General features: G+C 37.9%; 1 protein-coding gene across 1 annotated transcript in view; it reads right to left on the bottom strand.

Moving 5' to 3' along the window:
* Positions 1–1,194: 1,194 nt before the first annotated feature.
* Positions 1,195–15,776, bottom strand: part of sec23a (Sec23 homolog A, coat complex II component) — a 47,561-nt gene continuing 32,979 nt past the window's right edge. Inside the window, exons 13-20 of the mRNA XM_067455942.1 lie at positions 13,361–13,467; positions 11,826–11,979; positions 11,629–11,706; positions 11,378–11,539; positions 9,189–9,275; positions 6,334–6,489; positions 1,995–2,060; positions 1,195–1,833 (exon numbers count right to left, since the gene is read on the bottom strand). Of these exons, the coding sequence (XP_067312043.1) occupies positions 1,744–1,833; positions 1,995–2,060; positions 6,334–6,489; positions 9,189–9,275; positions 11,378–11,539; positions 11,629–11,706; positions 11,826–11,979; positions 13,361–13,467 (900 nt within the window). The 3' untranslated portion in view covers positions 1,195–1,743. The remainder of the gene's footprint in view (positions 1,834–1,994; positions 2,061–6,333; positions 6,490–9,188; positions 9,276–11,377; positions 11,540–11,628; positions 11,707–11,825; positions 11,980–13,360; positions 13,468–15,776) is intronic.

Genomic DNA, 15,776 nt, shown 5'->3' on the forward strand with positions numbered 1-15,776 from the left:
TAATTGGCTACATTGGCACTGCTTTCACCTTCCTTGACTAGGAAAACAAAAGTATCTGCTGCAGGTATGCTAAAACCAGCTAGTTCCCTCCCTCCGTTCAACATAAGGTCTCATCACAGAGCTTCATACATGTAAACATCAGAGCTGAAGCAACAGTTCAGTCAAAAAAATGAATGTTCTATCATTATTTACTCGCACTCGTGTTTTTCCAAACCTTGCTGTTATTTTTTCCATAAAACACAGTGGTAACGTGCCATTGTGGGTTTTGCCACTAGAAAAAAGCACAATGAAAATAATCAATGTGACTCATTTCAGGTTTTCTGAAGCAGTACGATAGCTTTGTGCGAGGAACAGACCGAACTCATTATCCAGATACTTCATGTCCACATACAAAAATGGTGCATAAAAGCTTTTAAAGGGTTAGTTCACCCAAAAATGAAAATTCTGTCATTAATTACTTACCCTCATGTCGTCTGACACCCGTAAGACCTTTGTTAATCTTTGGAACACAAATGAAGATATTTTTGTTGAAATCCGATGGCTCAGAAAAGCCTTCATTGAAACCAATGTCATTTCCTCTCTCAAGACCCATAAAAGGCACTAAAGACGTCGTTACAAAACCCATCTCACTACAGTGGTTCTACAATAATTTTATGAAGTGACGAGAATAGTTTTTGTGCGCAAAAACAATTAAATAACGATTTATATAGTGATGGCCCATTTCAAAATACTGCTTTCTGAAGCCTTGGAGCATTATGAATCAGAGTATCGAATAATGATTCGGATTGCCAAAGTCACATGATTTCAGCAGTTTGAATCATGAATCTATATGCTGATTCATAACAGTTTGAAGCTTTGTTTTGAAATCAGCCCATCACTATATGTGTGATGTCATATGTCTACATATGTCTTTATTTCATTTTTTTTTCCTCGCACAAAAACTATTCTTGTTGCTTCATAAAATTATTGTTGAACCACTGTAGTGAGATGAGCTTTGTAACGACGTCTTTAGTGCCTTTTATGGGTCTTGAGAGAGGAAATGACATTGGTGTTAATAGAGGCCTTTCTGAGCCATCGAATTTCAACAAAAATATCTTCATCTCTGTCTGAAGATGAACGGGAGGTCTTACGGGTGTCGAAAGACATTAGAGTAAGTAATTAATGAGAGCATTTTCATTTTTAGGTGAACTAACTCTTTAACTGAAAACGGCATTGTTTTTGTTTTTGTTTTTTTGTTTAGTAAGAAACATGCTATTTTTGAATTTTGGAGGCAAATACAATGCCAGGACAACTAGAAAGTTATCATACGGCTTCAAAAGCCTTTGAAATCATTGTTTTGTCTATAACGATTACAAATTTCAGTTGGTCTCCAAGGAAAAAAAAAAACAGCCTGTGGGTTTGGAATGGCATGAGAAGGAGTAAATAATGACTAAATTGTCATTTCTTAAACTATGTAGCCACTTCACTCACGTAGCTAAATAAATTCATTCTGATTAAAACAGTAACAAATATCTTGTCCTGATGTATACTCAACATGTAGTGTTATGAGGATGCGGTGGTTGCCATAGTTTTTTGTCATAATTAAACATTAAAGAATGACACTGCACTTCCGACTGACTTAATCTCTTTTTTTCAAAGGTCTGGGTTCCATATATGCATGACATAAATAGGAAAAACTGAGGGCAGTGCCAATGTGATCCTGCTGGCTGTGTTACTGAGAAAAAGATTGACAATGGAAGGCTGTTAGGCAGCGCTGGATACTGCAAGCTTTTTCAGATGATCCATAAACACCTGAAGACTCACGTCGTCTGTCAGAATGGGTGCGCCAGACTCCTACACAAACACAGGAAGTGTGATTCAATCAGTGGCGGCGAATAGCAGAAAATGCCGAGACATGTTTCTAATAGTTGTATAACAAAAGCTTGTTACAGTAGACTAATCAATATTCCTCACAAAGGAAATGTGCTTGTGTTGGTGAGATATACAGCACTCACCTGACCCCATGCATACATATTGTTATGAGTCTGAGAAGGATTCACTTTGGAAAGGAGGAAACGAGCCTGGAGGGGGAGAAAAATAAATAAATCATGGTATAATTTCAGACCTTAAAAACAGTGCATTAATATGCAGAACAGTTGCCAAGTCTCAATGACCCATTACAGTCATTTTTTCACAAGCAGCATTTAAAAATCCTCTAGGGCGAGTTTCTCAAGCGTAGAAATTGACCGAAGAGCTGTCAGAACAACTGTTTTTTTTTTTTTTTTTAAGTAGCACCTTCCATTTGAGCCGCCATTAATCAAGGCTTGATAAAATGGAGGTGGTTTTGTGAAAGCAATTATTAAATATTTGCACTGACTAATCCAAAATGACTGATTCAAACAACTGTCGTTTGCCATTTAACAACATGGCTCTTTCAAACCAAATCTATTATTTAAAAGAATAGATGGGTCTGGCTGCAAAAATGGGTTGTAAAATAGCCGGTAGGCCAGCACACGTTGGGTTTCCATGTTTTATGGGGACATTTCCTATACATAATGATCTCCTAACCCTACCCATGACTGAAAACTTCTGCATTTTTACATTTTCAACAATGAAAACAACAACAAAAAAAACCTTTTTGATTTATTAGCTGACCAAAAAATGTCCCCAGAAGGACAAGGATTTGCGGAGACATTTTGTCCCCATAACATAGGGTTTACCAGGACCACACACGCACACACCAAACAGCTAAATTCTATATTTAAGAGCCAAGTGCACTTAAATGTTGGCTGCAACACAGAATGATCTTTGATTTGTTGTGCTGCTTGGCAACCATAAACCTCCATCAGGCTAATGAACTATATTACTTGGCAGAATGATTGCTTGTTTGTTTGGGTTTTCTTATTAAAATTAATCAATTTAACTTTTTATTAAAAATTGCCATCTTTAATATTATAAATGTTGCTACCATTCTTTTCTTTTTTTTTAAACAATGATTTTACCATGGTACTGTGATTTTTTTTAACACAACTGAGATGGTTCTGTTTCAAAACTTAGTGAGCTTCTAAGAAGTTCCCACCTAGACAGTAATTTAAGGGATCATTATGTCAAAAAGTAGGCAGACACATTGTGCTGACTAAAATATAAATCATTGAATGGGAAAATGAAAATGCATTGTGACAAGATAAGTAAAACCGCTGCTTACACTATTTCAATGGTTCATTTGGGGCATTCTACTAACTATTAGTAACTTTGCAACTTCATGTGAACTAACTCTCCTTGGAGTTTGAGTAGATTGTTAGGTTTGGGTTCGGTTTAGTAGAAGAAGTTGGCATGTACAGGGCTCAAAAGTAAGAACTGCCTGATGGCCCGGGGCCAACGTGAAAGACACTCGGGCCAGTTGACGGAACCAGGCCGCGACTGGCCATCGGGAGCACCGGGAGAAATCCCGGTGGCATGGCAACTAATTTGGCCTGCTGCCATGGCCAGGTTTTTTTTTAATTATAATTCTTATTTTATATTATTGCCTTCACTAAAGTGCTAATTTTCAAATTTGGCATTCAATAAAACTAGTAATAATAAAAATAAGTCATGAATCTGTTAGTCTTGACCGACTTTCTGCCTCAGCCAAAAGCGGGCAGCACCCGATGATGGAGAAAGCAGCAGGTCAGGCGGAGAGGAAAAGGGCAAAAAAAAAGTAAAAGAAAGCGCTCCCAAAAAGCAGCAAAACGCCCAACTTACTGACTTGTTTAGGGCTTCAAGTGTAGGTCAGTTGCATTTGTAAATACTGTACTATTTTCTTTGTTAAGGCCATCCTTAAAAATATTTTGGTTTGCAGTAACAGTAAAAATTTTTAAAAAAAGGGTCGGTAGGTAGGTCTATATTTTTTTTTTCAAATTTTAATACAAAAAAAAAAAGTACATTTTTGGTGATGGTGATTACGTAGGTATGAATTTAAACAAATTGGCATATCGTGACATCACTGACTGGGTCTTCAAGCTGTGCCTTCGGGCGTGTAGGCTAATTGCAGGCTATATAGACCACAAACAAATTGAAATATTTGTCAAAAACATGTTTATTGCATAAATTTCCGGTGCATTCTTAAAGAAAAGTGTCCAACCACCAGCTAGCTGTCATTGACTCAAAGCTGTCAACCCTCCCTTTTTTTCCAGGTTTCTCACGTATTTTAGCTCTTTTCCCGCTGTCTTCCCGTTTTAGTATTTTCCCGTGATATGTTTCTTATTTTTACGCTCGATTGTGTAAAAAGGGGTCGTTTTACGCTCGATTGTGAACACACAACTATCTGTGTCTGTCTCTGAAGTGGCTTCCACTTCTTGCCAGACCAACGCATCTGGTGATACAGACTAGTGCATTTGAATATTAAAAAGCAAAAAGTTGTTTTTATGAATTCAATTAATTAAGTCTATAACCAGCTATTTAATCAAGAGCAGTGAGTGAGTCCTTATCTTTTGTTTGACAGAGAGCAGTAAAGGCTACTGCCCCTTTAAGACCTAATACAGAGATATGCATCGTCTTTCTCAACTGTATAAAGTTCTCTTAAGGCATATACAGACTGTCTGATGGATACTCATCAAGATCGACATGTTGACATACTTTTTGTGTGAGTTTATCCGTTCAAACGCAAGACTTGAAAGAACTCAATATTTGCGCGCTGTGAGACGTGCGCGCGCTGCGCACAGAGACAGATCTTCTCTCACTGCAGAGTTCTCATTCGTGTCTTCTGGCGAATATACTGAGTGATGATGGCGAAAATGACTGGTCATACGGCAGCACTCGCATGCATTGAACACAGTTTACAAAGATAGACCGTTTTGCCCACGTTTTCTTTTATTATCGCTGTTGTAGTGTACGTGTATCCATCGACAGAACCATACATAAAGCATTATTTTTCAAGTTACAACCAGTCCCGCCGCTCCCACCACGCGCTGGGGTCGAGCAGAACACACGCGACCCATAGCAACGCGTTATGACAACGACATTTCAGACTGACAGAGACAAGATAAACGGCTTTTCCACCATTTGTTACTGTTTTGTACACGTTGTTATATTAATTATAATTCAAAATCTATTTTATTCGCCACAATATAGTAATGATAAATGTTGAGGGGGCACTTTTGATTCATTTTCAAAAAGGACAGGGGCTCAAAGCCCCTCTGCAGTGCACTTGCCTGGTGTGTGTAACGTGTCCATGGTCCTCCTGACTCCTATCACACAATGCGGCGAAATCTCCGACAGGGCTTTAAAACGTTACAGTGAATGAGAGTATGAGCCGAGCCGAACGCACGTGCTGGCCATAGTGTGACATCCGTTAACCATAGTGTAAACATAGATGACGTCACGGGTTTTTCTATAAACGAAAGAACGTAGCCTTCGTTTGTATGGCCCAGGCAATTTATACATTTATAATACTTACTAAAATATAATTCATATTATTTTATTACTGTTGTATTAGTTGTTTGAAAAGTAAAAAAAAGAAATTGGTCGGTCTTAAAGCCAATTTACAACCGGCAAGTCGGTCGGACTAAAAGGGAAAAAAAATAAAAAATTGAGTCGGCCCTAAATTGACAGGGTCGGTCGGGTTACGGCAAACAAGAATATTTTTAAGGATGGCCTAAATTAGTGAACTGGTAGCAAACGTTAGCAGTAGCACCCCTATTATCGTCACTTAAAATACTGTATGCTAAAGGAGATTCATATTATTTAATGTGAAGTTACATTAATAATTTAGCACACAAATATTCACATTTATATGATACTGATATATAGCCTGGATGCCAGCCCACAACATTTGAGCTTGGGCCGTTCCGTCTGGATCGATCCATAGAGTAGTCATTATGCCCGAACAGAAACTGTTCGGACCAATGAAATTGTCGGGGCGGGCTTTAGACGATGACGGACAGATAATAAACAGTAACGTAATCATCTATGCCAGTTGTTCTCAAACCTGTCCTGGAGTACCACCAGCCCTGCATATTTTGTATTCTATTTCTATTTTAGAAATAAAAAAATCTATTTTATATGTAATTTTCTCTCCCTCTCTCATTTTTGGGTGAACTAACCCTTTAATGTTCTATGGTTGAAAGGTGAGAATAATAATGCCATCTCATTACACCCAGTATAAAAAAAAGAATATTATTGCCTTCATGGAGCGAGCCTTTCACTGATTGTTTACAGCGCAAGGTTAACCCATAAATCATGCAAAGCGTCATGGGACGTAGGAATAAGGTGAATAATCTGAAAGTAAATCGGTGTGGCCTATTTAGTTTAGTATGAATGCCTCATAAATATTCAGGAAGGCATTCACAAAGAAATTGTCATCACATCTGTCTGTACCTGACTGCCGCCATGCTCTGTGTCGATGTAGCGTGGCATGGGGAAACGAGTGTGTAGAAGCTCTTGGGCGTCATCAACGGGAGCCTGCAGCAGGTGGCGGAAGTTCTCATACTCGGGCATGTCCTGGTACCCGGCTTTACGCCACTGAGACACCGTCTACACAAGGGATAACATACCTGTCAGAAGTCATACTATAATATGATAAATCTGAAAACATATTTACTATTGCTAATAAATGTTTGATTAAGTTTTTTTGCTGTGACTATGGGAACATCTCACTCATTTGTTTTTTAAATTTCACTTCATTAGCATATACTTCAGCAAGACACCTACAAGCGTTTCATCAGAAAATGTCTGCTGAAATGCAGCCAAGTTTAAAATGGTTTCAGTGAAAAACTGGCACTGATTTCATGTGCGCAGACCAAGAAAACAGACTGCATTCTTAATTATTGAAAACATGAAAAAGACTTGGCGTTAAACCAACGTCTAACCCAGCCGCAGGGGAAAATATATGCAATCAGAAGGCAGAATGTGCGCTGTGATTTTTACGGTTACAACTTATATCGACATTCTACAAACTAGAAGTAACTTTGAAACTACATGTGAACTTGCAGTTATTAGTTTTAGTAGACAACCTGCTTAATATCTGTTAACACTTTATTTTGATGCTCCCTAACAGACTTTTAACTTACGATAAGTAACTTTGCAGTTAACCTAACAGTCTATAAATACTAGGGGTGTGCATTGGCACTGCCTTCACGATTCGATTACGATTCACCAGGTAACGATTCGATTGAATTCGATTCTACGATGCATTGTGATGCATCAAAATTCTACTGCACACAAAGCAAATTTTTCATCAGTCATGAGGCAATACAAGCAGATATTAAACAACAGATTGTATTGGCTGCTATGTGTCTCCTGTATCTTTGACATAAAAGTTATTAAATAAAATAAAATGTAATTAAATAAAATTAAATAAAATGCAATTAACCCTTAAATGCATGACTGTTTCACCAAACATTCTTACATATTCAGGTCGTTAGCGACCCAGATCTATATTTAACATGGATAGACCTCTACCTGTTGTGATAATATATAAAACTCCTGATTTTAGAGTAACAGCTACAGAAGAATAAAATAAAACCTATTTTGTTACCTTTGTGAGCTTGGAAGGATTCAGTTTGAGCAGATGTTTAATACCATCATCATCTGTCCTCGTCAGAGCTCGTTTATATTCAGCATCTGCCTCATATTCGCGATCTCCAGCATATTCTCCAAACTCATTTTCAATGTCTTCAAAATCAATATTTTGATCACTGACAGCTTCTTGACCACATCCATCATCAAGAGACAGTGACACTAACATATGATTGTGTTTAGTACTTGCTCTCTGAAGTAAATCACTGAGCCATTTCAAGTTTTGCAGATTATAATTATTGTTTCGTTTTCTGTCAGAGGTAACTATGAGTGAAACGTCACTTCATCATTGGGTATCAGACATTGCCACCTTGTGGAATAAATGTGAATTGCGCCGTATTTCGTCATTATAGATTAATTTATTATTGTGCAAAAAATATATACGTACAATCCTACACACCTCGGGTCGTTAGCGCGTTTTTAATAACCCGTCTATCGCGGTCATCTCCCTCCACCTCAGCCATCTTCCTTGTTGTTGTTGTTATTCTCTCGGAACCGGAAATATTTGAAACTTCACAACTTTATCGTCCGCCAGAAAATAAACAGTGACATAATCGATTATGGCACTTTGCCGCATCAATGCTGAATCGTTCATGCCCCGCATCGCGATGCATCGCCGAATCGATTATTGTTGACACCCCTAATAAATACTCTAGTGCAGGGGTCTCCAACCTTTTTTCATTTGAGAGCTACTTTTTAAAAATGAAAGTCGCCAAGAGCTACTCATGTTTTACAATACTTAAAACTCTTAAATAATGCATCATAATTCTCATATTAACAACAATCCAAACTGTTTTACACCTGAAAGAGTGTAGTAGAAGTTCCAGTAGTCGGTACCAATACCATAAACATTTTACGGTAGTCAGTAGGCTACCAATGTTGGTACCACAGCAAAATGGGTTTTTTTTCCCGTTTTTTTTTTTTACAATTTAAAAAAAAAAATCAATTAAATTTAAAACGTTTATTATTTATGATGATAATTATTATAAGTAAATCATACATTTAAACATTTAAAGGCCGTATGCTGTTTAAAAAGTAATCATTGTATGTTGTGTGCAGAGACACGTGAGTGTGTGTGTGTGTGTGTGTGTGTGTGTGTGTGTGTGCACACGCTGGCACGCGCTGCCGCGCTCTCGCATCTGCGCCTGTTATCCAGAATTTGCAGGAGAAATATTTAAATAGTAATTTGCAGTTTAATATTCACAGACACTAGTATATATTCGGCTACATTTTGGAGCCCTGCGCTTGGATTACCACGAAAGCTGCGTGTACAGAATATACTCGGGACTTGGTACAACCGGTAATACAGAAATCCTGGTATTGTCATTTTTTTTATTTCACTACCAACATCGTACTAAAGTAGCCTACCTGTACTTGTGAAAACCCTATATTTGCATGTTTACATTGACATTTGTTCATAAATGAAAAAATTCGAAGTCAGTCTAAATTAGCTCACTCTGATTAGATGCAAAGTAGCCTACGTCTTGGCGAGCTACCTCCAATCAGGCCACGAGCTACTGGTGGCTCGCGAGCGACGTGTTGGAGACCCCTGCTCTAGTGACAGTTAGTTAACATGTAGTTGTAAAGTTACTTATAGTTAGTAGATAGTCTAAAGTGGACCATCAAAATCAAGTTTATCCAATTTTACACATTACCTCTCCGTGGTAAATCAGAATTTGGAAGAAGGTGTCCATGAGGAGGATGCGGTCAGGCAAGATACTGCTGCTGTCCAACAACACGGGCTACAACAACAGAAAAAAACAAAGCCTGTTACTGGTCTGTCACTGTTAATTAGATGCTTTCATGATCTTTCCTGAAACTTCCCCCCTTCTGTTCCCCGTGTCAGGGGAAAAAGAGTAAGTGACATAAAGCCCCCCATTAAAAGCAGATTAGAATACACACGCGTCAGTTTAAGTTGCTCATTGTATCATCGCCCTGATGTTGTTTAACTCAGTCAGTACTACTAAAGAACAAGCACTATAGGCCATCAGATCATTATGTAGAGTTTATACAACATTTGCCTGTTTGCATGCTTACTCCCTTTCACTCTCTCTCACAATAATGCTGTTAAAATGGATGCAACCTTCAGGCTCCAAGGTCAGCCGGGTGAACCGCTATTTTTTATGTTAACGGTGGAATAATATTTACATTGTCATTTGCGTTGCAGGTCAGGAAAGGCATTTAAATGCTGAATGAATGCATTAAAATATCCCTGATGTTATATGATAGTAAAGACCCATATTTGGCTGCATTCTTTTAATTTATGGAGACCTCTATATGTTGTGATTTATGCATATTTGTTTGAAATATGTCAAAATAAGCTTTTTTTTCCTGTTAATTACCACCACGTTGGGCTGTGCCTGTGTGTCTTTTTCTTAAATGCACCAACTCAGAAGCCTAATGTTGATTTGATTGATTGCATTACATGAGAAAACTAATTATTTTTGTCTACTTGATATAGCATATTTAATGTGGGTGCAGTTTGGGTTGCTGTATTTAAGTCAAATGGGTCTGGTTGGTTATGGAATTAAATTAGCGCTGCTGTCGGATAACAGGTTGGGTGCGGGTGCAGCTTTACCAAACAGGACCAGTGCAGGACTTGGCCCTGGGTACAAATGGTACCATGCATTTGGAAAAATATTTAAAGACAATAATACGAGCTTAAACAAAATGAGAACAAAAGATCTCAGCACACCAATTAAACAGAACACATTTTAATCTTTTGTGCCAGGGGACATCAAGTGCACAGTAATCATGACACTGCACTTCATTATCAACGTGAGTTATGACACGTGATTTTTCTTATTAAGCCCATTGAATTAATACTGATGTTTAACACTTTTACAAAATTAAGCGAGTTTCACTTTCTATACACTACCATAGTCAGTAAGAATAAAAAAATAAAAAAAAGATTAACATTTATAATGGTAGAATTCTGGTCTCTTGAACCATCTATTCATCGTTTTTAACATTTATAATAATATGGAATGTGGTAACACGTTTGTTTAGGGTCCATTTTTTATTGTTAACTATTTGCTTATTAGCATGCATATTACTAGGATATTGGCTGTTTATTAGGACTTATAAAGCACATATTAATGCCTTATTCTGCGTGACCATATTCTATGTCCCTTAATCCTACTTAACTAAACTTAACAAATACCTTACTAACTATTAGTAAGCAGTAATTAGTTTATTTAAGGCAAAAGTTGTAGTTAATATTCAATAATGAGAACTGGACCCTAAAGTGTGACCAGTTATGTTTTGTGAGCAGCAAATCAGATTATTAGAATGATTTCTAAAGGATCATGTGACACTGAAGACTGGAGAAATTATGCTGAAAATGCAACTTTGCATCACAGGAATAGATTACATTTTAAAATATATTCAAAATAGAAAACATGTATTTTAAGTTGTAATAATATTTCACAATATTACGGTTTCTACTGTATTTTTGATCCAATAAATGAAGCTTTGGTGAACATTACATAAACTTATTTTATAAACATTAACACATTTGACCAACCTCAAACTTTTGAACAGTAGTGTATATCTATCAAAATCGTAATTTTATTAGGACTTAACAGTATATGAGCAGTACATTTATGCATTAAGGTATATAGTCTACGCTATATGTTAAATACAGCTAAAAATAGCTAAAAATAATTATATTGCTTATATACACATTGATTTCTACCAATTTGGCCAAAATTAAAAGGGTTTCACATGTGCAAGTTGAAGTTCCCCTCAGGGAACATGGTATTTAACACCTATGAAGTCCCTCATTGGTCACCTGAATCATGCAAATTTTACATGTTCAATGGGAGAAATTCAGCATTTTTACCTCTGGTGGCCCATTGAATGAGTATGCATACAGGATGGGCTGTATCATTATCAGAGACTGGGTCAGATCCTGCCTCATAAACTGGTGTCTGTAATAGGTGCTTTCATCAGGACTGTTGTTGAACACTTGCAGAAATGGAGACCTCCTCAGATGGAACATAAACTGCCAAAGACAATGTAAAGATCTCATTTTTGCTCTGCTGTTAAGTGAGATTCAAGGCTGCCTTAGAGAGCTAGACAGAAGGTAAATACCTGAGGATACAGCGAAAATGTCTCGGAGAAACGGAATGAGTTGGGATCGTCTTTATGATAATCTCCAAATTTCTGGCACTACAAATTAAAAAAAACAATTAGAGAAATGATTGTGCATCCATAATAATAAATAACTGATTATACCCAAATTACATGTTGCTAATCCCAGCTGAAAGAAGAAAGGCTGAAAGACTTACCAAGCGGATGAGTTGTCGGTCCAGCCAGCGCAGAACATCTGGGCCCTCCTCTGTCTCAGCTCTGTAGACGGCCAGGCGGGCCATTAGGATGGCAGCGGCCTCCTGGTCAAAAGATGCAGCAATGCTCTGGATCTGAGTCTGAGCATCAGCCCAGCTGAAGAGGAGGATGAGGAGAACATGTTATAGCACAGTGACCTTCTAACACAAGCTTCTGCATCATCAGTCTGACTCACACCTATTCATCCTCAATGTCTGGAAATTCAAAAAGCAGAAGAAAAGCGAAAGAGCTCTGAAATCTTTCAGGCACTTAAAGCATTTTTAGTACGTTTGAAAGCTACAAGCAGCGCATTAGTCTTTGTCGAAGACTGAATGTACACTTTCGAGGCGCACTGATTCTGACAAACAAACGCAATGTTCTAAAAGTGGAATCTTTTGATTTCATTTTCACATTGTCATGGAAACTGGACATAGTTGTTGAGGATTGCACATTATCCATGTTATCCTCAACAACCATGTACAAGTTTCCATGACAGAGATGATGTCAAACTGGGAGGAAATCTACGATCATGTTGTTTTCAAAGCCCTAGTTCCTTGTGTATATAGTATTATGGGTTGAGAACAAAGACGTCACTTTGGGGACTGTATCGGTTCTTGTGTCCCACAAAAGAAAAACAGTGACATTTTGGGTTAAAAGCCTTACCATATTTTTAAATATGTTGGGATCAGTAAGATCTAAAAAAAATATCTTATGCAGACCAAGGCTGCATTATTTTGACAATAACACTGTAAAAACTAATATTTTGAAATTAATTATAATTGAAACTTTTTAATATTATTTTTAGTTGTTTAAGTTGTTGAGAAAACTGATTTTTTCCCCCAACTTTAATGAATAGAAAGCTCAAAAGAACAGCATTTATTTGAAATAGAAATAATCTTTAATATTATTAACATCTTTACTTTCACTTTAACAATTTAATGCATCTTTGCTGAAAAAAAGTCCTTAAAAAAATTCCCTTCTTTAAAAAAAAAAAAAGTTACTAACCCGTAACTTTGAAATGGTAATGCATGTAGCAATCATTGATGATTAAAAAAAACTATGTAAGAAACGTTTTTTAATGAATCATAAAATGGCACTGATATGTCAAAGGACATTAAGAAATCAAGTTAATTTCAAATACTTATATCACTGACAACAGTAGTCCGGCCAGGATATTGTCATTTAAAAGTTGTTTTTGCAGCCCTCAACTGATGTTGATGTTGACATGTTATGTTTTGGCCTAAAACTCCACCCTCCACCTATCGACCAATCACAAAGTCAGTAGTGTTTCTGCATCCGGATTGCCAGATCTGCTCTAGGTACCACAGCGGCAGCTACAAACGTTCCTGCTGGATCCTGCAGCATATCTGGCAACCTCGAGTCAGGGGGAGGGGGAGAGGGGATACACCGCTCTGCAGTCATTTAAAAATGATTGCAGTACCAGTTTTGGCCACAATCTTACATACACTTCCCTTAATGTAGGGGGCAAATGACTTACTTCCTTGCAATTGTGGTCACTCTGATGCGCCTCTGTCCGCTAGAATGCTGATACTGTGTTACGTACTGTATGGCTCCACGTCCACCCTGTGGGATAGGAGCGTTGTGCTGAGGAAGAGGGGAAAAAAAACAAGAATACTGCCTGATATTTTGTTCAATAATATTAAAGACGATCACATCAAATTGCATGGCAAAATTAAAGTACTGCTTTTAATCAGGTTTACCAAACCTTCCCTGGCACCAGTCTGCTATTGTTCAGAAACTTGTTACAGGTAGTCTCACCAAAAGTTACTATTAGTTGAGCAAGAATTTTACATGTTGGATATTTGATGAAAATTACAGTAAAAAGTAGCCTGGATGCCAGCCGAACTTAGCCCCGCCCACAATTTTTTTAGGTCGGGCAGTTCGGTCTGGCCTTGCTCCATAGAGGAGTAATTATCCCCGAACAGAAACTGTTCGGACCAATCAGGGCGGGCTTTAGACGATGACGGACAGACGATCAACAGTAACGTAATCATTCACGTCATCAAAGGAGCTTGGATTATATTTGATCGAATCTTAAACAGAGAGCTTGTTTGTATATGCATTCACCTTCACAATTTCTTGTTGGGTAAGTACTCTGTGTATCATTAAATTATTTTATTTTTTTACAACACAGGCAAAGATCGTGTATTCCAGCGAACGTGCAGACAGGGTTGCCAACTTTTTACAACAAAACCCGCCAACTACTAGCCCTAAACAATAGCTTCTCGGGGGGTTCTCCAGGGAAAAAATGGCGTTTGGGGGGTAAAATGTGTGTTATTTTGGCAAGGTTGCCTGCTAAAATTCGCACTCATGGGTCTCACATAATAGTCGCTTCAATAGTCGGACATAGAAAATAACCCGCAGAGAAAACGCGTACTTGGCAACACAGTGCAGTTGAGCTCTGTTGACATTTGACAATGCGTTGCTTCGTTGCTCTGATTGGTTGTTGGTCTATCCAATTGATGTCTTTCCTGGTTCGGATGAAACACGCCTCATAATCACAGCCCAATGGAGCGGTTTCAGACTCATATTCTGACTAGAATTGAGTATGACCACGTCAGGCTAAGTAAAAAGAATAATATTGTGATTTTTTTTTTGTATCATTACTCGAGTCTTCAGTTTCCCATGATACATCAAAAATCATTCTATTGCAGACTTGCTGCTCAGTTATCTATTATTGGTGTCAGGGCTTGACATTAACGTTTCTGCTCACCAGCCACTGTGTTTCAAGTTAGTAACAATGCAGCATTTTCAACTGGCCAAACATAACTCCTTTATTTATATAGCGCTTTTTTCAATGCAGATTGTTTCAAAGCAGCTTCACAATGGTAACAGGAAAATAACTAACTTTGTTTATGTGAATACTTGCCAAACCAGCATTTTCACATTATTTGATGAGTATTTGACTGTTGAAGCGCAATAAGCAGGCGAAAAGAACTCAATATAGAGCTGAGAGGCAACTTTAGGTGCGCGCACTTTGAATGAGAGCACAAAATCTGCAGGAATAAGTAAAATCCCATGCTGAAATTGAAGCCACCAACAATATTCATCTGGTGCAAATGAAAGTAGGGGAGGCAGGTTTGTGCTTCACTTGCTGTCGGAGAGATGAGAGAGAGCGTCCTATATCTATTCTGCTATACACTTTATCTATACAGCTTTAATTTTCTAGGAAGGCTTTCCACAAGGTTTAGAAGTGTGTTTATGGGATTTTTTTATCATTCTTCTAGAAGCGCATTTGTGAGGTCAGGCACTGATGTTGGACAAGAAGGTGGACAGTCTCTGCTTTAAATCCTCCCAAATGTGATCTATCAGGTTGAGGTCAGAACCCTGTGCAGGCCAGTCAAGTTCCTCCACACCAAACTCGCTCATCCATGTATGGACCTTGCTTTGTGCACTGGTGCGCAGTCATATTGGAACAGGAAGGGGCCATCCCCAAACTGTTCCCACAAAGTTGGGAGCATGAAATTGTCCAAAATGTTGCATCATAATCCCCCCTCAACCAAAATTTACACTTGGCACAATGCAGTCAGTAGCCAAATTACATGGCCTACCACTTCGTGGCTGAGTTACTGTTGTACCCAATTGCTTCCACTTAGTTATAATACCACTAACAGTTGACTGTGGAATATTTAGTAGTGAATACATTTCACAAATGGACTTATTGCACAGGTGGCAACCTTTCACAGTAACACACTTGAATTCACTGAGCTCCTGAGAGCAACCTATTCTTTCACAAATGTTTGTAGAAGCGTCTGCATGCCTAAGTGCTTGATTCTATACACCTGTAGCCATGGAAGTGATTGGAAAAGCTAAATTCAATGATTTAGAGGGGACTCCCAATACTTTTGGCAATATAGTTTATATGTTATATATAAAATTCAACCTGCCAAAGT

This window comes from Pseudorasbora parva, chromosome 10 (genome assembly GCF_024679245.1).
Source record: "Pseudorasbora parva isolate DD20220531a chromosome 10, ASM2467924v1, whole genome shotgun sequence".
In the NCBI taxonomy this organism is placed as follows: domain Eukaryota; kingdom Metazoa; phylum Chordata; class Actinopteri; order Cypriniformes; family Gobionidae; genus Pseudorasbora; species Pseudorasbora parva.